Below are 27,074 nucleotides of genomic sequence, written 5' to 3'. Positions count from 1 at the left end.
AATGTAATGCGTATTTTAAAAAAGAAAGAAAATGTTAACGTATTCAAAATTATTTAAGTTAGAAATTCAGTAACAGTTCCATAAAAGTCAAATAGGGACTTCATTTTTAAATGTTATAATTACAATATTACTTTCAGAAGCATTTAGCATGTATTCTTTTTTTTCAAGAATTGGACTTAGAAACATTCTTACAAACTTTTATTAGGAATATTTATCTTAAGAAATTTCTTAACTCATTTCTTAAGAACGTTTTTGTGAATCTGGGTGTTTTTTTAAGGATACAATGGAATAAAATAAGCCAAAACGAGACTGCTGTCAGTACAAGCAGTTGAGAGACAGAGCATTGAGACTGGAATCTCTGCAGTAGGTTTTACTTTGCATATTTTAAATAAATGTGGTACATGAATGTACTGTAGCACATAAAATAAGATAAATGTCAGACAGTAACTTCTGAAACACAGCAGAATACAGCCATGTTATTTATATCACCAGCCACATTTCTGTGTTGTTCAGTTCTGGTGAAGATGTCCAAAGGGCCAGCGTGATCATCAACCTGTCAAACCTGGTGCGTCAGAACCCAGCAGAGACCTTTCGCAGGGTTGTGCCAAAAGTCAGGGTAGGCCTAACAGTATTTAATTTATCGCTTTTTGTTGTTAAGATCCTTATGTGATGCCTTGGTGTGAGCTGTTTGTGAATGGTCATACAGAGCTCCTTCTTTTACCCCGACAGGAAGTGCTCCATGTAGCTGGGGCAGATATGCAGCTTGCCGCTGCAGGATCTTTCCTGACCGTCCTCCAAGATGACATTGTCCTCATCCAGACACACACCCACTCAATCTTGCAGATAGTTCTCCTGAATCTCGACCACAGGGACACAGGTTGCCTTTTATTTGACAATGCTTGAAAAGTACCTGTACTGTATAAACTATTGAAGACTAGAGTAATGGCTGCTGAAAATTCAGCTTGCCTTCACAGGAATAAATTACATTTTAAAATATTTGAAAATAGAAAAGGGTTATTTTAAATTGTAATAACATTTTACAATACTATTGTTTTACTTTTATCAAATACATTTTGCTTTATTTTGCAGACCCCAATCTTTTGAACTGTAGTGTATGCCAGAATGAAATATGAATTTCTGCATGTCAAGGACACAATAAGCTACTATATCTTTATTTTTAATAGTTGTCAGCAATGCTTGGTTGGAGACGTTGCTGTCAGCAATTGATGCTTTACCAAAGGAAACTATCAGGCAAGAGGTAATGACAGCTGCGGTGTTTCTCTTGTCTGTCATTTCTATACCCATGGTATATGAAGAAGAAATCAGCTATCAGTGTTAATTAAATTCAAGTTTGCTTTGATTGATTGATTGCACAGATTCTGAGTCCTCTATTATCGAAACATCAGCTCTCCCAGTCTGTTCCGGCACGTCTGGCCAGCTGTCGCATCTTAGGAAAGGTTGTTGGCAAATTTGAGTCATCAATGTGAGTTCAAATGAGACCAATAATGACCAATCAAATAAGAGGACAAGAACAACTTATATGATATTCTTAATATAAAGTAATTTTATTTTTATTGATGTTAAAGTTGAAAAGCTTAAGTTAAAATACACCTTTGGTTGGTTATTTGCTGACTTAAAATGTCTACCGTGGTTTTTCTCTGCAGAGTGAAGAAAGACCTTTTGCCACTGATCAGGTCATTATGCCAGGATGTAGAGTATGAGGTGCGCGCCTGCATGTGCCGCCAGCTGGAGAACATCACCAGGGGAATTGGGTAAAAGATATGAAGCAGAAAGACATTAAAAAGAACATTTTGTTATTAGAATATCTAACGCTGCCAAATCTAATTCCTGTTATTCCTATAAGGAATAATAGGAATTCGATAGGAAAACAAAGTATATTGTATCATTTAAATTGTAAATAACAGGTATAGTGTATATTATTTTTTTATATACAGTATATATCAGTGTTTTTAGTTTTCAGTGTTTTTGCTTCTTCTTTTGAATGCAAGACATTTTCTCTCACATATTTAAACCAAGGGATGCAAGTTTTTCACAATGTGACAGACTGATGCTTAAACTTAAGCACTTTGGGACATTCTGTTAGCAATAATGTCTGTGGTGAAAATTTTTGTGTACAGTATCAACATGGATCATAAGACTAGTTTGTCTATATTTGCTCTGTCCCAGGCTGGACCACACTAAGGTTGAAGTGCTCCCTGAACTGGTTGAGCTGGCCCAAGATGAAGCCAGTACTGTGAGACTGGCAGCTTTCGACACCATCATCAACCTGTTGGAAATGTTTGACAGTGGTAAGCCACTCACAGTGTTTATTGAATTCATTTGTCACGTTATTTGTTTTTTTTTTACTGAAAAGACAACGATGTAATATATATAATAATATAATATAATATTATAATATTAATATAATAAAAATATTTTTCATATGTGGATAAATATGTAGTTCATATTCTTTCTTTGAGTATCTTTAACAAAAACGAAGCTCATTTTAATGCAAGTAAAAAAATTTAAAATAATTTTTTTTTCTTTTAATGCACTGGTAAATTTAGCTTTTCTTCTTTAAGACTAATGGAAAGGAAACATCCAAAAACACATTTAAGTGTTTATTTTATGTAAATTTATCTATCTATATGTCAGTAGATTATTACAATACATATATTTTAAAGGCAGGCTATTGACCATTTTTTTCTGATTTTCTGATATATGGTGTGATAATAAGACAAATTTCCTGAATGACAACATGAAGCATGAATTTTAAAGGGGTCATATGATGTGATTTCAATGTTTCCTTTCTCTTTGTTGTGTTAAATGCTCTTGGTGCATGAAGAAGATCTGTAAAGTTGCAAAAGACTTAAGTCTGAAATCCAAAGAGATATTCTTTATAAAAGTTAAGACTCGTCCACTCCCCCCTGAAACGGCTCGTTCTAACACGCCCCCACATCTCCACGTCACTATGTGGGAATATTTGCATAATGCTGCCCAGATGTTCATGCAAAGAAAGAAGCGTACGTTTTATTCTCGTTGTAGTATTGTTGTTGCCGACACCTCCATGTCCATGTTGTATAGACGCTGTGTGTTTGGTTGTGAAAGGAAACTACTTCGTTTGGCCTTCCAAAAGAGGACGATATCTTCTTCATCATGCCTAGAGCTGATCCGTGCTGGTCGCTGAGGAAATACATCAACTTTGCACTGTAGATCGCCAGATCAGTTTTCACAGTGGATAAAGTGGAGTCCAGTCCGGGGTCCTCACATGTGGTTGCCACAACGGATGCAACGGACGCTCCTTCGTAGAATCCACCCTCATCCAGGCTTACTCTAGACCTCTGGCCTCTGCTTATTTAAGGCCGCAGTGTGTGACGCTGTTTCGTTGAGAAAGCAAAACTACTTTGTTTGGCCTTCCAAAAGAGGACACGACTAGAACTCATGTTTATATCATGTTTATAATTGGTTTTATGTTTATGTCTCGTCGTTCCGGCCAGACAGGGGATCACAAAAGGCGTAACATTTCTGTCACACGCTTGAGGTGTTCGGCCTATCACAACGCAGTGGATAGCTGGCCAATCAGCGCACACCTCGCTTTTCAGAACGATGAGCTTTGTAAAAAATGATGCGTTTCGGAAGGTGGGGCATAGAGGAGAAACAATGATGTACAGTATGTGGAAAATACCGTATTTTCCGGACTATAAGTCGCACTTTTTTTCATAGTTTGGCTGGTCCTGCGACTTATAGTCAGGTTCGACTTATTTATCAAAATTAATTTGACATGAACCAAGAGAAATTAACTAAGAGACATGAACCAAGAGAAAACATTACCGTCTACAGCGCCCTCTCGCGGCTGGAGACGGTAATGTTTTCTCTTGGTTCTTGGTTCTAAATAAATGCGAATTATATTCCCTTTTTTACCTGTAGTGTCTTGCTTTAAGGGATATTACCAATGTTAATATCAGCCTTTCTGCTGTGGAAATCAGACAATCTGGAATGTAGTTAAATTACAGAGAAGCAGTGTGGTGTAAAAACATTAGAACTCCCTATTATTTTACAGAGTACTTTTTTAAACACGCTGCGTACCTGTTCATATCATCATACACAGTTTCTTTTCTTTTTTGCATGCAGAGACATCAGATTCGGATACTGGCATGTGGCTCCTTTGTGAAAAGATGTTGAAATTGTCTCACACTCTTTCTCTGTCATCCTCTCACCCTTCCTTCTTTTCTGACACCATTTTTCATAGATGACAGAACTTGTGTCATATTTCCCTTGGTGAAGGCATTCTGTGAAAAATGCTTCAAAGGCGATGAGGCAGTGCTGGCCTCCTTGTCCTTCCAGTATGGAAAGCTTTGTCACGGGCTCTCAGGTGACTGTCCGCTTCCTTTTTATGCCTTTCTGCAATGTTTTAGTATTACAGTCATGACATTAGGATTACAGTCATGACATGAATTTTTGTATCTTTTATTTGAGCAGAGTCTTTTACTGACGAGCAGCACCTCTGGTTTCTGGAGTTTTATAAGAAGTTGTGCTGTCTGGGTTTGCAGCATGAAAATGGGCATTGCGAGAGCCAGCCCTACCCACTAGAGCTGGAGAACAAATATGCCCTAGTGCGCAGGAACTGTGCCTACAACTTTCCTGTGAGTTTTCTTGCCTAACATCCATAACTGTTTCATTCTGTTGTCTATAAAGTTGAAATGTGTATTGTGCAGTGTTAAGGTACTTTGTTCTATCCCAGTTTAATATACAGAGCCATTTCAAGAGTGTAAACACTGTTGCTCTGTGGTGCTTTTTAAAACATTACACTACATGCCAAAAGTTATATTTCAGTCAGATTAAAGCAATAGTTGGTCGTCTTTTAAAAAAATTTAATGTACAGCAGGTGGTCCAATCATACCAGTCTGATTTTCGCAAAGACTGACTAGTAGACCTACTGTAAATAATACAGCCATAGCTTGGTCTTCAGTCAGCATGTAAACATGAATCAGAATACAGTTGGATTTGGTGTTTTGCACTTGCTCCGAAAGACCAAGGAGACATGCAATGTGGTTTAAATTGTTCAAATATTCAATCCAGGATGCAGTTTATTACTGGATTATTGCATAAGTCATAATAAATATTTTTTGTTTAAGCATTGCTTGTTAAAAGCTCTAAAGATACTTTTTTTTTTTAAAAAGTCTTAATTTTTTAGAACATTTTTATGATTTGAAGGCCTTTTGGCCAAGCAATATTTTGACTCTGACTTGTCCATCATCACTGTCAGAAGTGGTCATTTGTTGTTAGTGTGGTTATATATAGCTACAGTCTAGTGAACAGTCTGAGATGTAGGTGGCTTAAAGTTATGTCTAAGAAACCAGTCGCTTTTTAAGAGACACAAACGCATGATGAAAGTATCATAAAAGTAATAAAAGTCTTCACTACTTGTAGGTTATATATAAGTGGTTATTGACTGATAATGTGTCCTTCCAATGGGCTTTTCTTTTAGTAACTTTTTTAATATCAATATTTTTTTAAATGACAAAATTAATTTTATTCTACCATAGTTTGTAAGATTAAAATAATAATAATCAAGGCTGTATTGATTTAATAAAAATACAGTAAAAACAATGGTACTGTAAAATATTATTACAATTTAAACAATTAATTACAATTGTTTTCTATTTTAATATATTTTAAAATGTATTTTATTCCTGTGATGACAAAGATGTCATTATTCCAGTCTTCAGTGTCACATGATCCTTCAGAAATCATTCTTATATACTGATTTTGATTAAGAAACATTTCTTCTTATAATCAGTGATGAAAACGGTTGTGCTGCCTAATATTTTTGTGGAAACGGTGATATTTTTTTCAGGATTCTTTGATGAATAGAAAGTTCAAAAGAACAGCTTTTATTTGAAATATTCAAAGTATATACAGTATTTTTAAAGTGACTTTCCTGAATTATTTATAAGCATATTGATGTGTGTCTGGAGTCTTGTCTGTAGATTTTCTTCTCTGTATTAATTTGCAGGCCATAGTGTTATTTGCCGATCCAAACCACTTTCTGTCTGAATTATATCGTACCTTCTCAAGTCTTTGTCATGATCCTGAGATTTCAGTTCGGAGGACAGCAGCTGGTGGTTTCCATGAGGTACAAACTCAGAAACTCATTTAAACATATTTTTTTTGTCATAGTACACAAAGTGACTCACATTTTGACAGGTAGCAGTGCCATAATTTAGAATGTACAATACCATCTGTTCTAATCTCTCTGCATTAGGTGGTCAAATTGCTGGGCCCAAATGTGCATTACATACACAAAGAGCTAATCACTTTGCTGCAGGATGACTCATTGGAGGTGAGACCTGCATAAAGGTTTGTGTGTGTGTTTATTAAAAGAGCTTTCAGCTGTCTGTGACAAGTTCAGTCAGCACAGTCATTCCCTTGGTACACTGTGCTGTGTGAGGCACGGCAATTTCTTCACAGAAACATTCGGCCTTTCTCAAAACCTCTACTGACTGCCGAGTTTACATGAACAAATAGCTGTCTGACCATTCAAAACCCCATCCAACTCAGCTTATGTAACTTCTTTATTTAGATGCCCATTAGTTAGGAAAGACATTTCCTTCTGGAGTGTGTGTGAAGCAGAGAAATACAACTATTTAGTTCTGTCTTTGCAATGTATTAACAAAAAATAACTACTGTACCTGTAGACCTTAAAGGTAGAGTGTATAATTTATGCACCACTTGAATGGAATTGGAAAAAATGGCAGGTTTTCCAAACACTTCCCCATTTGCAATTCATCATAGTTAGATTTGATATTTGAAAACTGTTTTAGCATTGACAAATGTACATACATCACAAATTCTTTATATGCACCAGACATACCGTGTCAGCATGTGTATGAAGCTGTGTGCACAAGTGTGTGAGCCTTTGCGGAGGTTGCATGCAACTGAGTAGGATGAATGAATGTATTGCACCTCCCTAGCTAAGGCTAGAGTGTGGTATTGTTTATTCTGTTGTGATCCTCTGAGCAGTATTAGTCACACACTGCATTAGCATCCACTATAGTGCAAAACTCCCCGAACCATCAGACATAGTGATTTTCATGATTAATGATGATGGAAACTGAACATTATAGACTATCTATTATAGTCTATGATCTCACCCAAGCTTATCTGCAATTTTAGAAGCCCTTCCTGGGCTTGGTAGAAATGACGAGAATGCTTTGTTGATTTGAAAGGCTTAGATTAGCATTAGTTCAATGCTTTTAATCTGCAGGTATTGGATGCTCTGTTGAACAATCTTCAGGAGACTTTGGAGCTGGCCACTTCCAGAGGGGAGGGAGCAGGTTCTGAAAGCAAGGTATCTGCTTTACTTTTTGATGCTTTTAGTTAGCATTAGTTAGCATGCCATGCATTCTTTTGTTGTGTCCTTTGCTGAATAAAAGTATTAATAAAAACAAAACAAAACACTGACATCACTCTCAACCTTACAGCAGGTGAATATTCCAGACTTGGTGCCTGCTTTGGTAGCAGCAGAACAGAAAGCAGCATCCTCGCTTCACTGGCGGGTTCATGAGAAACTCCTGCAGTGCTACTCCTGTCTGCCCCGTGTCATCTCTGGAGACCAGATCTACTTCCGCTTCTTTCAGAGAATGTTCAGCATCATCACTACCAATGTAAACTTCTTACACACACACTCCTTTCTGTACATTCTCTCAATTTTAAGTGACTATTTCACCTGTCCTTCTGTTTACTCTGTTCTAGAATGTTCTACCAGTCCAGCGGGAAGCTGTCAGGACGTTATGTGTGTTTTTGCGCTATAACCGCAAACAGGAACAGCGGCAAGAGATAATCAGCAAAATTAAGCAAGGTAAAAAACCAGGATCTGTTTATTTCACAAATTTTTGTGTTTGGGACTCTGTAATTCAGTTTGTCAGGACTGTATTCTTTTCTGAATTCAAGAACTTGCTCAAGGTAGAAGCTACTGGAACAGGCTTCGGTATCTGGACCTGTGTGAAATCACAATAGACCTCTTCTCCAAGTCATATTTTTGTAAACATTTCCTTGTTCCTGCGCTTGAGTTGGTCAGTGACCCTGTAGCCAATGTCAGGTGAACAGCTCAATTTTTTTTTTAGCATCTGTTGTTGCATCCCTGTTTACTGTGCTTTGACTAATGCCTTACGAATTACTGCTTATTGTTTGTTTTATTCAACTGAAACTTTCTGGCAGGTACAAGCTCTGTTATATGTTACCCAAACTGAGATCCACCATCAAGCCAACAGACAAACATCTACTTCAGCAGCTGGAGTTCTGTGTGCGGAAATTGTTGTGCCGTGAGAAGGATAAAGATGTAGTGGCAACTTTGCGTAAGGTGAGGTTCTCATCATTAAAGTTTGGTCACATTAGCAAAGTTTTAGTAACATTTTATGGGCAAAAAATGGTCCATGAATGAAGCAATGCTCATAGAGAAGTTAATTTCAAACCAAACAGCTTTCTGTTGATCAACACGGTGTATTTGCATGATCAACTTAAACCCATTGCAAAATCTGCACGGGGAAATCTCTTACCCTCACTCGGATTTCACTTGAAATGGCAGGATTTTGCCAATTTAAAACAGTAAATGTGATTGCGATTTAAGTCTTCTGTGTAGATTTTTAATATATTGAAAACCAATTAATTAATAGATGTAATTAAATCTTCAAATGGTTTTATAATGTTTTCTTAGACAGTTCTAGAGCTGGACAAAATGGACATAACAGAGCCGGTATGAAAGATCTGTTACTTTAACCTTTTCAATTTAGTTGTTTTGACAGTTTCTATACACCATTTTCTTTTTATGAACACTGTAAGCTATTTTTGTTTCACTGTTAGTTTTGAAATAACTTTTCATATTTATAGTATCATAAAAGGCATGAAAGAGAGCTTTTAGATCAGAAAAAGGAGAAGGAGGAGACTCTTCTACTTGAAATGGTGAGTGATTTACCCTTTTTAATTACTTTATGAAGGCAGCAAGTTCACTTATTATGGTATGTGTGTTTTTTGTTTTATTTTTTACACAAAAATCTCCAATTTATCTGTTGCCTGAAAAGACAAATAGGTTTTTCATTATGTGTAAATGTAACTTTTGATGTCAGAACAAATAAGACAAACATATAATTTTAAACATTCCTGCTTTGTGGTTTTGTAACACACAGGAACTGCTAGAACGACAGCAGAGTGAGGCAAAACTAGCTGGAGATAAACAGTCAGAGAAGAAACGTGAGTGACACGTTGTATTCATGCACCCTCTCTCTCAAAATTTGGATGGTTTACTAGCTTACATATGTATATTTCCCAAATGTATGTGGGCGTTTACTTATAATGCTTTTGAAATGCAGAAAGAGAAAGCAAGTCAGGCCTCTCTGGTAGTAAAGGAATGTCAGGATCTACATCAGGAGCAACATCATCCTCTTCTGCTGGTTAGCATCCTTCCTGATGTACATTAATGTTAACTGAATAACAAAAACATTGCATTTGTTTTACTATATACACTACAATTTAAAAGTGTGTAGTCCGTAATTTCTTTTTAAACAAATTAATAAAGTAATGAAGCATTAATTGATCATAAGTGACAGAACTTTTTTTTTTTCTTCAAATAAATGCTGTTCTTTTGAACTTTTTATTTATCAATGAATAAATGGGAAGTTCAGCAAATGCTTGAGCAGCAAATCAGCATTGAATGATTTCTGAAGAATCATGTGACACTGAAGCCTGGAGTAGTGATGCTAAAAATTCAGTTTTGCCATTTGCACAGTAATAAATTACATTTTAAAATATATTAAAATAGAAAACAGTTACTGTATTTTTAATCATATTCAGCCTTGGTGAACTTAAGTCTTACTTCAAAAACATTCAAATTTTTTTTACCAACCTCATACTTTTAACAATAGTGTATATGAACATTTATTATTATTTTTAATTTTTTTACAAATGACATAAACATTTAAACATTTTCTAAAGGTTTTCAGAATTAGATACTCCCCAATGATAAGATATTACTAAATATAATGTAGAAACTTAAAGTTGTAAAGTTGGCTTGAAACGATTTGCATTGTGAAAAGTGCTATACAAAAAAAAAAAAAAGATTTGGGAATGTTTGCAGGTAAGGAGATGCGGAGGGCCAAACTAGCTCGCAGTCGTTCCCTCAGCGGTCATCCCACGACAACCAAGATGACAAACCCAGAAAAATCATTGTACGTAACAATCATCTCATCGCTCTTGTGTTGCTATTGAAGTAGATTGCACCAGTTATGTCTGGATTTTGAATTTTGTCATGAATTTGCCATGACCCATCACCAGTAGTTACATAGCGTGTTTATACTCACCATTTTCTCTTTAGAAAAGTGAAGGATTCAGGAAGTTGCCCTGGATCAGGAAAGAGTGCCATGTTACCATTAAATGGTATTTAATAAAATTTCATCATGAATTACAATGGCTCTGTGCTGCAAATTTTCTGTCGTTTACCTGTACTTGTTTCTTTTCCAGATGATAACCTGCGACCTCACCACTTTAATGTTTCTCCATCAATCTCTTCCACCCCATCCTCCTCCTCCATGCCCGTCCTGATCCGAAGCAACACGAGCAGCTCTGTGGATCACCGGAGTAACGGGAATAAAGACACACAGTCTAGGAAGCTCTCTGTGTACGTAGTGTGATCCTGTACTTTTTGAATCATATAATCTTTTATTAATCATGACATTTTGGGTCTAATCATTTTATGATTATAAGCTGGAATGATTCAGCCAGACTGAACTTGACCTCTGTGATGTTTTTCTTATCGTGTCTGACAGACAGCGGAAGTCAAATTCATTTGGAATGCAGTCTGGGAGAGAGTGATTACCACTTTGCCTTCTGACTTAAAGCCCCTTTCTACAAGACTTTTCATTCTGCAGCAGCAGCATTCTTTCATTTTGATGTGTCCATTCTCTTCTATACCAGAACGGCTTAAGATATGCTGGGGCATCAATTAAGGTGTGCATTGATCCATCTCTGCCTTATTTCACACGAAAATCCACACCATACACCATAAAATGAAAACGAGTTGAGGAGTAATTGAATGTATTTAATTTACTGCCTCATTATTTTGTTTCTTGTATTATAGCATGCTTTGCAAATTCTGTTTTATATTTTTGAAGTGGCTAAGAGAAAAAGAAGAATAATGTATTTTTATGATTGAAGAGTTTTGGAACTCTCCATCCCATCCCACCAATGAGACTGTGCCTGGTGCTGCCCAGCACCTGATTGATTAACGCCAACATCTTAGTACCCAATGAATAAAATTCATGTGGAATATGATGTGCTTTAATGAGTTGCATTTGAACAGCCTGCTAAAGTGCTAATATGAATACTATGCTGGTACTGACAGATCTCCAGAAGAACAAAAAACAAGATACTTTTCACTGTGTGGGTAACACTCCATCACAGAATCAATAAATCTCTTAAAGGAGACATATTATAGTCCCTTTTTACAATATGTAATACAAGTCTCTGGTGTCCCCAGAATGTGTCTGTGAAGTTTCAGTTCAAAACACTCCACAGATCATTTATTATATAATTTTGAAAATGCCTATTTTGATTGTTTTTTTAGGCCTGTGTCTTTAAATGCAAATGAGCTGCTGCTCCCTATCCCCTTTCCCAGAATAGAGCTGCACCATTACAGATCATACCTGCTAAAAACATCCGTTTTGGTTCTGATTATCATGTTTATTGCGCTGAAATCATACGTTTTAAACCATATGACTTTAAACTTCTGATATACGGTTTTCTGAGAGCACATGGACAGAAAGAGGCCACCACACAGCATGTGAGTACTAAACAAAGTTCTTATTCACACACAAGTTTAACATTATGTTAAAAGCACACGAGTTACAAAAACAGTAAGTTATGTCTGTGAAGGGAAACAGCTGGGAAATAAATCGGTTGTCTATTTTAGATCTGAGTGGCAGCAACAATATACATTAAACCAATAAACCCACTGCTCTCTTGTCTGCTCTGAGGCTGGGACTCTAAAAGCCCGTCCACACGGAGGTGCGTTTAGCTGTATACGCATCAATTTTGTATTATATAGGCATTTCGTTCACACGGATTCGGCATTTTAGGACAGTGAAACCGATATTTTTTTAAATCGGGTCCCAGAGTGGATAAATCAGAAAACGGCATCCTTAGGTTTTTGTGTGGACAGCGAATCCATATGTTTGTGAAACGATGACGTCATCAACTCACGTTTCACCCAGTCAGACACCGCTTCGTCACGTAACAGCAACAAAAACATGAACAAACACTGAACAATTGTCTTATTGACTAACATTAACACAGAATAATAAATGTATTGTTCCATGTTTTTTGTATAACGTGCACAAGGTTTATACGCATAGTCCAAGTCTTCTTCTCCATATTTTGGGTCTGGTATGTATACTATATTGTTTTGTGTCAGTTTCGTGGTTTTGTGTGGTCGCAGATATTTCTTGAGACGAGGGGGGAAAAAACATAGGATAGAAAAAGCTCTGGCTTCGTGTGGACGTAGCCTAAATAGTGTTTTGTGCTCGTCTGTGCAGCCAAAGACAGAACGGTTAGCATGTTTTGCTCAAACTTTCGCCATGGCATTAGAGCTGGTACACCCTTGTCGCTTGCAAAAAAACAATGACGCCCTTTGCCACGTCACCAAAGGAGCGAAATCTGATGCACTTGTTTTCTCAGACACTTGCAGAAGGCGGCTTACCAAAACAAAGTTACTGGGTTAATCTTTTTTGCAATTCCTTGGTTGGTAGATGCACCAGGGACCTGATTATAGCAGTTAAAACCTGGAAAAGTCATTTCATAATATATCACCTTTAAATCAAGCATTTCAGAAAAAATACATTTACAGTTGTTTACTTATATACCGTAATTCCTCAAATAAAAACTGGAAGTCAAATAAACGCCGGGCCTCTGATAGTGGCCGGGGGCGTGGTCAACACGGACAAGTAAAGGCCGGTCTTAAATAAAGGCGGGGGGAAAATTTGTTTGGATAATCAGCAGATTCAAATAACGAACGTACACGCCCACTGACGGAGCGGTTCTCCTTCTCGAGTCAAGAACCGGTTGCATCGGTTTTCGGATCACCAGTACACTGAACCGAGAACTGTTTCTGTAGGCGGCTGCATATATGGAAAATAAAAACACCTTACCCTAAAAAAATTCTAACAAAAGGTTTCTCAGCTGTTTTTTTGTAGTATTAGATGTCCTTAATAAAATACTTTAAGTTTACCAAACTTTGACCACTAGAAAGGTGTAATTTTCAAGATGGCATCCAAGTTGGGCAGGAAGCCCTTAAAATATCCTAACTCCTTCATTATTTGACTTAGTCAAGTAATCTTGGTGTCTAACCCCGTGTTTGCTGGGTCTATGAATCCATTGGACTTGTCTTAATTGCATTGACATGATTACATACTTATGGAATACATGATTTTGTGAGAACACTGTAAGGTTTTATTATTGTTTGAGGTCAACCAGAGATGTAAACAATTTAGCCTATGTCATGTAACTCCTACTCAGTATGTGTTTTTTTGCTAAAACACAGACTTTACATTCAATGTAAAAGTTATTGCACCCAAAAGTAACTTAAATTGGAGTTGTATAACTTTGATCATAAACAACCCCGAATAAGCCCGAACAGAGGCCTGTGTGTGAACCAGTGTTAATTTTGGCAGGCATTTTTGATTTAGTCTTAGTCTTGAGACAAAAATGCTTAATAGTCTTAGTCACATTTTAGTCATTTGAGTCTTTAATAGTTTTAGCCTAGTTTTAGTCAACGAAAAGTCATTGCATTTTTGTCAACTTTTAGTCACTACTTTTAGTAAGCCAAACTAGTTACCAAAATTTATTTTGGTAGCTATTTTATATTTAGTTTTCAAATTATAATAATCATTAATTCTTCTCTGTTTAGACCAAATCAATTAAGCTTATGATGAATTTGAATCAAGGACTGAATTTGGAAAACCTTGAATAAATTATGACAGTTTTCATTTTTGGGTGAACTATCCCCTTAAGTGAAAAAGGAGCAACTTCTAAAAATATAATTTATATATATATATATATATATATATATATATATATATATATATATATATATATTTATTTAAAGAAGCACAATAAGACAAATACAATAGAGATACAAATTAAACAAATTTTTCAGATACTGTAGGTTTTACTTAACATGTATACATTTATTTAACATCTTTTGTTGGTTAACATTAATGACAGATAGGTATTTAATTTGGAATGCGGTCCATTTAAGACGGAAGGCATGCATGAAATACTGACACACGTTCAGTTTTCACCCACCTGTTCATGTTCACTTAATCCATAACTTAAACATTTGGACTGTGTGTATTTGAGCGCTGAGAACAGATCGCTTGATTTCGCCTTTCCCGTCTTCACTAACTTTAAGTTAGTCGCAGTGTTGCCAGATGTACGATAATTATCGTATTTGTACGATAATTTTTACATCTGTACGATCAGTAATGAAAAAAATCCCTTAATGTACGATAATTTCAGAATTCTATGAAAATTTAAATGAGGGCAGTTGCAGTCATATGGCTTCTTTACTCATACACGAAATCGGCTCATTACAGACACTCTAGAATGTAGGAGACTGCCCTGCTTTAAAGCCAACGAGCACTAGTTGCGTTCCATGATAGCAAAAAACCCCTTCAACATCTTGCAACACGCAGGATACCGATGAAAGCGGCTCAGATGTGGAGTTAACTGCACCACGCAGCAACAACTAAATTCCTTCTTCACTGGACGTGACAAAGCAAGTGTTAAAAATAATTTTAATATGATTTAATATGCGCCGCAACGCAGACAGTCACTGAAAACAATGGGATAGTATTTTGTCTCACTGCTTCCGTCAAACAATACGCCTTGTTATCTATTGTGGTAATTTGCAGGTTGTGTAAAAATGTTGTTGGTTTAGAATAGATAAATAACTCTTTTGACTCGTGTACGATAATTTTCTTCCAGATACGATAATTTTGAACTTTTGGTACGATACTTGGACATTTCCAATCTGGCAACACTGGTTAATCGACAAAGAATTGTGACCCCCGGGAAAAACGGGACGTCTGGTCACCTCGTCCCTACTCCTTCGGGTGCTGAGGCCATTGTTTCAGAACGCTAGTTCGCGTTTTATTAGTCTATCCATCCACTGCGGCTGCCATACTGAGAATAGATATGCTAACGGCCCTTATCCAATCGCAATCCAGTGACAGGGACACACATTTTGAAGGAAAATAGCCTCTATAGGATGCATTTTGAATGTCCGGTAGTCCCCAAATAAAATTATAGTCCAGTCTCGTCTAGTTAACGAAGACGCGGCATACATTTCGTCATAATTACGTCATCAGATATTATTTTTAGCTCGTCAACGTCTCGTCTTAGTCACATAAAAAATGTTCCTTAACGAATATTTTTTGTCGTCTTCTTCGTTAACGAAATTAACACTGGTGTGAACCCTATAAAGTGTTCACTCATTTCAATTTTAATAAGGTAATATATATGTAATGCATCCTCTATAGATGTATTTTAGTATAAAGGTGGCATTATACTAAACCCATCAAAACTTAAAAAAAGAAAAGTTCTTTATTTTTTTGTAATTTAATTCAAAAAAGTAAACTTTTGTATATTCTAGATTCATTGCACACAAACATAAATATTTCAAGAGTTTTTTGTTTTAATTCAGTTTTTTACGACTTACAGCTTAGGAAAATAAAAAAAATCAGTATCTCAAAAAATTAGAATAGTCCATTTTGGGCTTGATTAGATTTATTAATTATTACTATAAATACTGGGTGCCTCCTGGGCTAGTTCAGAACATGCAACCACAATTATGGGAAAGACTACTGACTTGACAGTTGTCCTGAAGACAATCATCGACACCCTCCACAAGGAGGGTAAGCCACTCAACGTTATTGCTGAAAGGGCTGTGTGACGAGTGGGGCAGGACCGAGAGCCGTTGGAACGGGGCGAGGCCGGTGGAGTGATTGAGAAATGAGCGACACCTGCTCGACCCAACGGTCTCGTGTCCCACGGAGGAGATGGAAGGATATAAAACAGGAGCGACGACAGTGAAGGACGAGAGAGGACCAGGCCTGGATTTTAGTTTGTGTTTTGATTTTGTTTGTGCGCGGCAGTCGACCGTGAGGGGCTGCTGCCCTGTTTTGTGTTTATTTTGATTATTAATGTCTTATTGTCCGCCAGTTCCCGCCTCGTTCTTCCCGATGATTATGAAGTTTTAATGCGTTACATTGGTGCCGAAGCCCGGGAGAAGGAGGGACACGCTGCTGAATCTGCGGTGCCATCGAGCAGGCGAGGAAGTGTGCAGACATGGACGCTCGAGGCGGTGGGCTGGAGTGAGTTGCCGGAGACGGGCGAGCTCGCTGCCGGCCGCCCGTGATGTGGAGTGGAGGAGTCGGCGCCGTTTGCCAGGGGGCCGGAGCCTGCTGCCATCCGCCAAGAATGGGGAGGAGCAGGGAACGGGGGACTCCTGCCGGCTACCCAAAACCTGAGGAGCCGTTGCCGTCCACCAGGCGGCGGAGGAGTGCCGTGCCGTCTGCCGAGGGCCATCCAGTGCCACCACCAGGCACCGCGGAGGAGATCACCCAGCTGGTGGAGGGCCGAGCGGCAGCGTGTCTGGGAACCGGAATTGTTTTTTTTTTCTCCTCACTCCCCCTTTTCGTCTCTGTCACTCCTCATCCTTCCATCTCCTTTTCTCTCGCCTCGTCTGTCCTACCCCCAGGTTCCCGCAAGTCACCGTGAGCTGTCCCCCCCAAAGGGGGGGGGGGGGTAGAGCGCAGTCTCGGGAGTACCCCCCGGCCTGTGAGGGGCATTGAGCGTATGTGATGAGTGGGGCGGGGCCAAGAGCCGTGGGAACGGGGCAAGGCCAGTGGAGTGATTGATAGTGATTGAGCAAAACCTGCTCGACCCACCGGTCTCGAGTCCCACGGAGGAGATGGAAGGATATAAAACAGGAGCGATGACAGTGAAGGACGAAACAGGACAAGGCCTGGATTTTAGTTTGTGTTTTGATTTTGTTTGTGCGCTTTTGTGTTTATTTTGATTATTAAAGGTCCCATGACATGGATTGTTTCATTTTCTTTAAATGCTTTTTAATGTTTCCTTAGGTGTACTTATATTGTTAGTATGATTTTTACATTTAAAATTTAGAAATAAAAAGCATTTTTATATCCTGATATTAGCCCTCTGGCTTGAATGCTCTGTTTGAAGGGGCGTGTCTGCTGTGAGACTCCGAGTAAATGACAACTGTTGTGATTTGCTGACCTCTTTGCATTCGAAATGTGTATTACATGTGGAACCCCTCTCAAAAACATATATATTTTTTTACTATTACAGCTGTCGAGATTAACGAATCGTGGACGTGTTGATTATATAATTATTTTTTAGCAATTATTTTATATTAATTATCACATGAAAGGCTGCAGTGATGAGCATTGAGTAAACAGAGTCTGTTTATCGCGTGAATGCAGTTATCTCGTCATTATTGCAACACATGTTTTTCTCACAAAATGCTTTCACCACAACTAACAGCAAACACGTGAATGCACCACATGAATACAGTAAGAGCTTTGTTGTGCAGCATAACAGCGTCATTCATTGTAACGGCAGTTTAGGCAAGAGTGCAGATATACTCGCGATGTGTGACACCTCCGGAAAAAAAGGGAGCGTTCTTTGATCGCTCTCTGTAGTTAAATCACAATTTTAATTACTGATTTGTTTCATGCTACTAAGAGAAACAACGTGAAGTTGATAGTTTAGTCACTGGCTTGATTCACTGATGCATAAACAGTATTAAACGATTTAGAAAGAAAGTCTGTGTGAACTTGAATGATTAGCCACACATCAGAAATCACTGATCACAGATCAGGCATTAATGAACACTGTTACTCACTGTTTGTGGCGGTGCTGTCAAATCCATATCATAAAAGTCTGTTTGTAATGCCTGTGCTGACATTGCGACTGAATTATATGTAAATATTTGGGCGGGCAAAGCAGAGAAAGGGGAGGTAACATTTCTCCTTATAACGTCACAAGGAGGAGATTCAAGATCAGCCCGTTTGAGCATCCATTTTCTCAAAGGCAGAGAAAGATAGCAAAATCTCGATTTACACCGATTAAAATTTCTAGAAACTTGGGGACCATATACAGGCTAGGGGAACTCATTATAATGTTAAAAAACCTCAGAAAGTGAAATTTTCATGTCATAGGACCTTTAAAGTCTTATTTGATTGTCCGCCGGTTCCGGCCTCCTTCTTCCCGATGATTATTAAGTTTTAATGCATTACAGGCTGGCTTTTCACAGAGTGCTGTATCAAAATATATTTATAGAAAGTTGACTGGTTAACAAATTAAGTTAACGTATCTTTTAGGTGAACAAATCGTTCTCGTTCACGTAATCCACTGAGTAGCGTCTCGCTGCAGCTTGCGGTGGACATCCAACCCCGCCCACATCCAAGTGTGACGTCAGACGCCACGCCTATGCCATACGTAAAAATACGTCATCGGGTGATGCCAGGTGAACAACACCCATCTGTTGTGCGCATGTGCAAAAATGGCGGAAGTATGTTGTTTCGGGGATCAAATTAAATAATGTTATCTTTCGTTTTACTAATACAGGTTAAATAACTTGTATTACATAATTAAACCTAGGCCACATCTCTAATGTATGGAAGTAAATTCATCCAAACAGCCGGTAAAACGCCTGCATTGATTGATTATACTTAGGCAAATTAATAAAATATTTATATGTTTATATTTATATATTTATTATGACAAATTCACATATTTTATGAACGATTGTAATATACCTTAGACAATATCAAAGTTAAGTAGACAATTTTGTTTAAGGCATTTTTAATTATCTAATTCTCTAAAAATATGTTTCACTTATAAGGTGGGAACGTTAGTGATCATATCACTATTTTAAGGATAAATATGGGTGTTATGCAATAACGTCTCTAGGTTACGTATGTAACCCTAGTTCCTCGAGGGAACGAGACGCTGCGTCGAAGCGCTTTGGGGAACGCGTTCAGCGTACGCGACTCTGAATATCGTGTGTAATCAGTCCAATGGAAGGGCGTGACGTCACCGACGTGGTGACGTAAGTGACCAGGAAGCTATAAAAGCACGTGCCACGCAGCTGGCGTCAGCTTCGAGTACCAGCAAGCGCCGGCAGGGGTGCCGGGGGTATGGCTCCGAGACGCAGCGTCTCGTTCCCTCGAGGAACTAGGGTTACATACGTAACCTAGAGACGTTCCTCTTCAGGAACTCGAGCTGCGTCGAAGCGCTTTGGGGAACGAGTCCTAACGCCGCCAGACTACCAAACCCCTGCCTGGTGTGTATCCGAAGAGCACAGCTCAGGACAGGAGGACAGAAGCGCCTGGAGTGACTGGCATATCTAGGCCATAGAACCTAACAAATGTAGAGGGCGTGGACCACCCCGCAGCGTTGCAGATGTCCAGCATGGATACACCTGCTAAGAAGGCCTTAGAGGCCGCCATACCCCGAGTAGAGTGAGCCTTGGCTCCCGACAGCGGGGGACGACCAGAGGACTCATAGGTGACGTTGATAGCCTCGACTATCCAATGACTAATAGTCTGCTTAGAAGCAGGAGAACCCCTCTTGGGGGGACCGTAGCACACAAGCAATTGGTCAGTTTTTCTCCACAGGGCAGCTCTGTGGACGTATGCGTCCAGTGCTCGAACCGGACACATACAGTTTAGCTTCGCCTGGTCGGGCTCCCGAAAGGGAGGAGGACAGAAGGCCTGCAGCACTACAGGTCGTGGTGTAACAGAGGGAACCTTTGGAACATATCCCGCTCGAGGGTATATGAACGCTTTAGTCATGCCTGGTGCAAACTCAAGATAAGAAGGGGCCATCGAGAGGGCCTGAAGATCTCCTACTCTCCGCAGAGAGGTAATAGCCAACAGAAAAGAGGTTTTAAGTGTGAGATGTCTGTCTGAGATATCTTGAATAGGTTCAAACGGGGGTTTGCACATAGCCTCTAACACCACAACCAAGTCCCACGGGGGAATACGGGACCGTACTGGAGGTCTCAGCCTCAGTGCACCGCGGAGGAAACGTGTAACTAGGGGGTGTCTTCCCAAAGACTGACCGTCGAGAAGGGTGTGGTAGGCCGCAATGGCCGCCACGTAGACCTTCAGAGTAGAGTGGGTCAACCCTGCAGAGAGCCTAGCCTGTAGAAACTCTAGAACTGTACCAGCTGGGCAGTTTGCTGGGTCTAGCTGGCGGTCTCTGCACCATGAAGTGGAAAGCTTCCACTTCTGGGCGTACAGTTTCCTCGTAGAGGGAGCTCTGGATTGGAGTAGGGTCTCCACAACCTCAGTTGAGAGACCAGCTGCTACCAGTTGTGCCCCCTCAGGGGCCACACCCACAGCTTCCACAACTCCGGGCGAGGGTGAATTATCGTGCCCTGCGCCTGTGAGAGTAGGTCTGTCCTGATCGGTATCTCCCACGGAGAGCCGTCGAGGAGCGAGACTAGATCTGAGAACCATACTCGGCCCGGCCAGAACGGGGCTACTAATAACAGACGGACCCCGTCCCGGCGTACTCTCGCCAGAACTCCCGGAAGCAGAGCGATAGTGGGAAAGGCGTACAGACGAAGCCTCGGCCAGGTCTGTACCATAGCGTCCAGTCCCAGAGGAGCTGGATGAACTAGAGAGAACCAGAGGGGACATTGTGACGTCTCCTGAGTCGCAAAAAGGTCTACTTGAGCCCTGCCAAACACTCTCCATATCTGATCTACCACCCGTGGGTGAAGTCTCCATTCCCCGGGCCTCGGCCCCTGCCTCGACAGTATGTCTGCTCCCATATTTAACTTCCCAGGAATATATACTGCTCTTAATGAGAGGAGTTTGTTCTGGGACCACACCAGGATCTGGTGCGCCAGCTTGTACAAAGGGCGCGAACGCAGACCGCCCTGGTGGTTGATGTAAGAGACCACTGATGAATTGTCGGTGCGCACCAACACATGGTGACCTCTCAGGTCTGGGAGGAAGTGCTTCAGTGCACGATAAACTGCTAGCATTTCTAGACAATTGATATGCCACGTTAGATGGCGATCGCTCCACAGACCACGGGCAGGGTGGCCACTCATGACCGCACCCCAGCCGGTGAGGGACGCGTCCGTCACTAGTGTCACACGGTGACAAGGAGCTCCCAGCACCGGGCCCTGATTCAAGAACCAATGTTTCTTCCACATGTCTAAGGCACGGAGGCAGCGCCGCGTGACCTTGATAGTGCGAAGCGGATTGCCCCTCGGGGAAAATCCCTTGGTCTTGAGCCACCACTGTAGGGGTCTCATGTACAGCAGGCCAAGAGGTATCACGTTGGACGCAGCTGCCATCAGACCCAACAATCTCTGAAATTGTTTGACAGTGAGTGACTGGCCTTCTCTGACTCTCTTGACTGAGATGAGGATCGACTCGATACGAGCAGGGGACAATCGTGCCTGCATCGCGGTCGAATCCCATACTACGCCTAGATAGGTGGTTCTCTGAGCCGGAGAAAGTACACTCTTCTTGGCGTTCAGTCTCAAACCCAGCTCCCCCATATGTGCGAGAACGACATCTCGATGTCGAACCGCAATCTGCTCTGACTGAGCTAAAATCAACCAATCGTCGATATAATTGAGAATGCGGATGCCCTGCGTGCGCAGGGGGGCCAGAGCCGCATCTACACACTTTGTGAACGTGCGGGGTGAGAGTGCGAGGCCAAAGGGAAGTACTCGATATTGGTAGGCTTCGCCCCCGAAAGCGAACCTCAGAAACTTCCTGTGTTGAGGAAGGATGGAGATATGAAAATATGCGTCTTTGAGATCTATCGTGACAAACCAGTCCTCGGACCTGATCTGAGCTACAACATGCTTGATTGTGAGCATTCTGAACTTCAGTCTCATAACTGAACGATTTAAGACCCTCAAGTCTATAATCGGACGCAGCCCCCCATCCTTCTTTGGAACTATGAAATACCGGCTGTAAAATCCGGACTCCCTGTCCTGAGGAGGGACCACCTCGATGGCCCCCTTCTCTAATAGGGTTTCCACTTCCTGTTCCATAACCAGACCCTGCCCGGGGCCCACTATCGTGTGAACGACCCCGTTGAATATAGGCGGCACGGAGCCGAACTGAATGCGGTAGCCTTTTTCTACTATATGCAGGACCCAACGAGACACATTTGGCAGTAGTTTCCACGCTGCTAAATAATCTACTAAGGGAATCAGTCTCTCGAGACTGACCTCTGGTGTAAGAGACCCCCGCAGGGGCGGCGAGCGTCCCAGCCCCGCTACGCACACGGGCGGAGGATACTGAGAACGATGCTCGCCCGGGGCCGCTGCGCCCTGGAGCACTGGCAGGGTTGGCAGAACGACCCCTAGAGGGCACTGAGGTGGGACGGGCACCGTGGACTGCGGTGTGTACCGTTCTACCCCAGCGGAGGCTGCCCTCTGAAACCCCGGGCCGTTGGCGTTAGGGTTTCTTGGCCGAGGACTTCTTAGCTTCGATAACCGCCCTTAAATCTAACTTGGGCTTAGAAGACCTCTGCCTAGAGCGTCGCTGAGACTCTCGTTCCCGACGCGGAGGAGCACGAGAGGCGACGCTCTGTTTCTGGGCCTCGCGGTGTGAGGAGCTAGGGTGCGGCTGGGGCATCTCCTTCCCAGATGCCCCGAGGGAGCGACGAGGGAGGAACTTATGGAACGCCGCCGCCTGTTTGCGGGCCTCCTGGAACCTGTCGACGACAGAATTAACTGCGTCGCCGAACAGGCCAGTCGGCTGGATCGGGGCGTCCATGAGGCAGACCCTGTCCCGTTCTTTCATATCGGACAGGGTCAACCATAAGTGCCTCTCCGCGGCCACCATAGCTGCCAATCGCTCGGGCGGTCTCCTTGGTGCGGAGGGAGAGATCAGCGGTCCTTCTTAATTCAGAAATATCATGGGACTTGATCTCCTCTCCCTCATCTAGCTCCTTGAGCAGGTCGGCCTGGTACGCCTGTAACACCGCCATGGTGTGCAGACACGCACCAGCCTGACCTGCAACCGCATACCCTTTGCCCACCAAAGCCGAAGTTGTTCTTAGTGGCTTTTAGGGCAATGCCGGGGCCTTCAGAGACGATGCCGCGCCAGGGGACAGATAGCTCGCAAGCGTCTGTTCCACCCGGGGCATCGCTCTATAACCGTGCTCTCCCATCCCCACTACATTTCCGTAGTAATCAGACGAGGGGATGTAGAGGCGGGCAGAGAATGGACGTTTCCACGACCTGGCGATCTCATCATGCAGGTCGGGAAAAAATGGGAGGCCCCGGCTGGGAGGTGGCTGACTCGCGCGCAGGAAGCATTCATCCAGCTTGCTTCTCTGCGGTTCGGTAGACTTTTCGGCGGGCCAATCGATACTTAATTTGGCCACCGCGCGAGTAACCACCTCTAAGAGCTCCTCATACTGTAGCGAGTGGGGTGGCGAATCCCTATCGAGCGACTCCACATCGACCTCCTCGGAGGAAGAGAGGCGGAGCGTCGATCCCTCACCCTGAGTGGAAGGAACCGCTGTGCGTGCTTCCGACTCTAGGGATTGGGTGCCGGATCTGGCAGAAGTGGAAGGAGATAGGGACTGGCCCGTCTCCATTCCCTCTACCAGATCGACTTGCGAACCCCACGAGTGCAGCCGCCGTTCTGCCTCGACAGAAGCGGGACCAGCACCGCGGGGAACGCTGGCGAAGGCCCCCTCCTCGAAGAGGGCCCTCCGGGAACGAAGCAGCCGCACCGACATTCGCTCACAGTGCGGGCAGTCGGCCCCCTCGAGAGCCGACTCAGCGTGCTTCGAACCCAGGCAAACCACGCACAGGTTGTGTGTATCCCCACCCGTTATATATCTCGGGCAGGGAGGAACACACAGCTGCGTGGCATGTGCTTTTATAGCTTCCTGGTCGCTTACGTCACCACGTCGGTGACGTCACGCCCTTCCATTGGACTGATTACACACGATATTCAGAGTCGCGTAAGCTGAACGCGTTCCCCAAAGCGCTTCGACGCAGCGTCGAGTTCCTGAAGAGGAACTGGAATCCTCCCCTCTTTATTTATTTATTTTTTTAAATGTGTTTATTTTTCATATTTCTTTCATTTTAAATAAAAAAATGTTCCTGACTTTGGCCAATTGATATACTTTATTTGGTTTAAAGTATTTTTATTTTCCTTTTAATTATATGCAAGAACAATTATGATCTACACACTAATATTTTTTATATGTGCATGGAAAAAAAAAAGTTTATCACCCCGCAAAAAAGTGCAACAACATTTGCATGATAGGGTTTACGGTTCTCTATATAGACTAAGCTACACATACATAGGCTTAAGTCATTGGTTGCTTTGATAGATTATGTAAGTAACATGGCCAGGGCCGGCTCTAGGTTATTTGGTGCCCAAGGCGAGAGAGACCCCCTGCGGTTGGATGTCCACCGCAGGCTGCAGCGAGCCCTACTTGGAGTCACTAGCCGCATTTCCACTGTCGGGCCATTGCGAGCCAGGGCTTAAAACGGGCCGGGCGGGGCTAATAGCCTCGGGCCAGTAGCACCGAGTCCAGAATAGTGCAGGGTTTCCATAGTCGAGCCAGAAGCTCTGCTGCGCGTCACTAAAACACGCCCTTTACACGCCTCTCTGGAACAACGTCACTCACGAAACTCCTTCATTTCGCCAACAAAGAGATATTATCAGAAAACTAAGAAATAATTCACTGGTATCGCAAGCCATTTTAACATTTAAAAGGTACGTTTTGACTATCCGGAATTAACATTGTAGATATCACCAACGTCTTTCTGACTAGTCGTAATTACACTTTGGATAGTTGGAATTGTAATTCAAGATATCTGTAATGTAATTGTGACTAGTCGAAACGACCGATAGAGATATCTGTAATGCAGTTTTGACTAGGCAGGCGGGCCTAATTTGCATAAAGATATCTGCAACGTCATTTCGCCTAGTCAAAACTCTAATTCAGGATATCTGTAATTACCCCATAAAATTAAAGGCAAAAGTGATGTCATTTGTCCTAGGAAGAATGTCTTTGTAGATATCTGAAATTACAATTATGGATGGGAAGAATGTAGTTGCGGATATCTGAAATGTTCTTTTTGACGAGGCAAAACTGAAATACAGATATCTGCAACACACATCCAGTCTAGCTTTTAAATGTTAAAACGGATTTCCATACACGTTCTATTTTTGATAAATTTCTAACGTACGCCGTGGGTCTGTCGTCTGCCCTCCCTTTCAAAAATGGACACGGACTGACGGCGACGGAAGGGTCGACTGCTCCTTCTCCTTCTCCTGCTAAGCCTTAGATTTGTCAGAATCCACACTTCATACACTCCTCTAGCCATGTCCCGCCCTGGCACGCACTAGCACGCTCGGTTTATGCCTGTTTCACATAATCGTGAAACAGGCATAAACAGGTTTGTGAATCGCTCTCGCAGTACTTTAATGTCATAAACCGATCAGTCTTGCAGTGTGCAGCGCCGGTTCAAGTCGAACAAGCCTAATTTCTTTTCTCTCACAATCTTTATAATATATATATATAGGCTATATAGCAAAAAAAAAAAAAAAAAAACGAAACAAGACCATCTAGTGGCAATGTGAAAGGAGTGTATCTACTAATGTCAGAGGGGTTAACCGCAGTTTAAAAAACAAAACAGCATGTCCCAATATAATAATACCCTACTAAAGCATGTTAGCAATTTCAGCTTATATAACTAGTAGCTAATGTTAGCATCTTACCTGCTGCACTGTCTGCTGCTTTCTCGTCGTCAGACCGATAGCACTCCTTTCACTGGTGACTTTGTGTTTGAGGCCACAAATGTTACAAAGCTGTCATTAAGTTGAAGTTACCACACAGTCCTCGCTCAAGCCGCTCACTCACTCTGTTTCATTACAGAAACAGAATTACATTACAATTACATTACTTTCATTACAGTGTGCTCCTTAGAACTGGGAGCTCCCTCTGCTGTCCATAAGGTGCCTCTGCGCACCAGCCATTTCAAACTCAGCCTCCAGTATTTGGGCCACGCCTCCTAATTTGCATACACTCCTCAATCCTCGAATGCCCAATCCTAAATCCCCAAATCCCCAATCCTAAATCCTAAACGGCTAAATGACCAAATGCCCAACCCTAAATAGAAAATGCCCTATCCTAAATACCAAATGCCCAATCCTAATTACCAAATTAATTTTCGACTTGGACTTTAAATTTCAAATTTAGATTTTTAGTTTTGGTTTAAGACTTTTAGTTTTAGACTTTTAGTTTATAATCTGACTCAATAATTCCTCCATATAATCTGACTCATTGTGCTTTAAAACAGGACGCGTTTGCAGTCCGCTACTGATCCGTGGCTGTTTAAGCCACAAAAAACAACATGTCCATTATTTTTATATCAAATCATGTAAAAAAAAAAATCAAAACATCTTTTTCAGCATTGTGATACGCTTTCATCACAGTACAGTAACAATCTTTCATAGACATATTTAAATTCAAATATAAACAACGTATTACTCATGCATTTGACTGCTAGGTTTTTATAATAAGTTGCTGAAACAAGCTGCAACACATTTAAACACAACATTAGCCTACTTTTCTTGTTAGGATATCACAAACATTTGAAATTAAAACTCACCACTGACAGAAACAGTCGACTCGATCGTGCCTTTCGCATTTAAAGGGTTAGTTCACCCAGACAGCAAAATTATGTAATTAATAACTTACCCTCATGTTGTTCCAAACCCGTAAGACGTCCGTTTATCTTTGGAACACAGTTTAAGATATTTTAGATTTAGTCCGAGAGCTCTCAGTCCCTCCATTGAAGCTGTGTGTACGGTATACTGTCCATGTCCAGAAAGGTAAGAAAAACATCATCAAAGTAATCCATGTGACATCAGAGGGTCAGTTAGAATTTTTTGAAGCATCGAAAATACATTTTGGTCCAAAAATAG

General features: G+C 41.4%; 1 protein-coding gene across 6 annotated transcripts in view; it reads left to right on the top strand.

Annotated features, from left to right (window-relative positions):
* Positions 1 to 27,074, top strand: part of ppp4r4 (protein phosphatase 4, regulatory subunit 4) — a 38,922-nt gene that overhangs the window by 9,939 nt on the left and 1,909 nt on the right. For 3 of the 6 annotated variants that reach the window (XM_059498670.1, XM_059498671.1, XM_059498673.1), the window contains 23 exons: positions 514 to 616; positions 730 to 877; positions 1,185 to 1,258; positions 1,377 to 1,483; positions 1,665 to 1,772; positions 2,188 to 2,309; positions 4,250 to 4,372; positions 4,480 to 4,643; positions 6,017 to 6,136; positions 6,266 to 6,343; positions 7,268 to 7,351; positions 7,485 to 7,667; positions 7,756 to 7,861; positions 7,954 to 8,101; positions 8,221 to 8,362; positions 8,717 to 8,755; positions 8,890 to 8,961; positions 9,186 to 9,249; positions 9,369 to 9,449; positions 10,133 to 10,223; positions 10,370 to 10,431; positions 10,516 to 10,672; positions 10,821 to 11,325. In XM_059498670.1, coding sequence (XP_059354653.1) covers positions 514 to 616; positions 730 to 877; positions 1,185 to 1,258; positions 1,377 to 1,483; positions 1,665 to 1,772; positions 2,188 to 2,309; positions 4,250 to 4,372; positions 4,480 to 4,643; positions 6,017 to 6,136; positions 6,266 to 6,343; positions 7,268 to 7,351; positions 7,485 to 7,667; positions 7,756 to 7,861; positions 7,954 to 8,101; positions 8,221 to 8,362; positions 8,717 to 8,755; positions 8,890 to 8,961; positions 9,186 to 9,249; positions 9,369 to 9,449; positions 10,133 to 10,223; positions 10,370 to 10,431; positions 10,516 to 10,672; positions 10,821 to 10,866 — 2,422 coding nt within the window. In that variant the 3' untranslated portion in view covers positions 10,867 to 11,325. Of the gene's footprint in view, positions 1 to 440; positions 617 to 729; positions 878 to 1,184; positions 1,259 to 1,376; positions 1,484 to 1,664; positions 1,773 to 2,187; positions 2,310 to 4,249; positions 4,373 to 4,479; positions 4,644 to 6,016; positions 6,137 to 6,265; positions 6,344 to 7,267; positions 7,352 to 7,484; positions 7,668 to 7,755; positions 7,862 to 7,953; positions 8,102 to 8,220; positions 8,363 to 8,716; positions 8,756 to 8,889; positions 8,962 to 9,185; positions 9,250 to 9,368; positions 9,450 to 10,132; positions 10,224 to 10,369; positions 10,432 to 10,515; positions 10,673 to 10,820; positions 11,326 to 11,617; positions 11,811 to 27,074 lie in introns of those variants that run through there. The other 3 variants (XR_009422226.1, XR_009422225.1, XM_059498672.1) reach the window with 3 other exon arrangements.

Source organism: Carassius carassius, chromosome 18 (genome assembly GCF_963082965.1).
Source record: "Carassius carassius chromosome 18, fCarCar2.1, whole genome shotgun sequence".
Lineage (NCBI taxonomy): Eukaryota > Metazoa > Chordata > Actinopteri > Cypriniformes > Cyprinidae > Carassius > Carassius carassius.
Note: the sequence above shows the minus strand (reverse complement) of the source record. Positions and strands in the feature narration are given on the sequence as shown.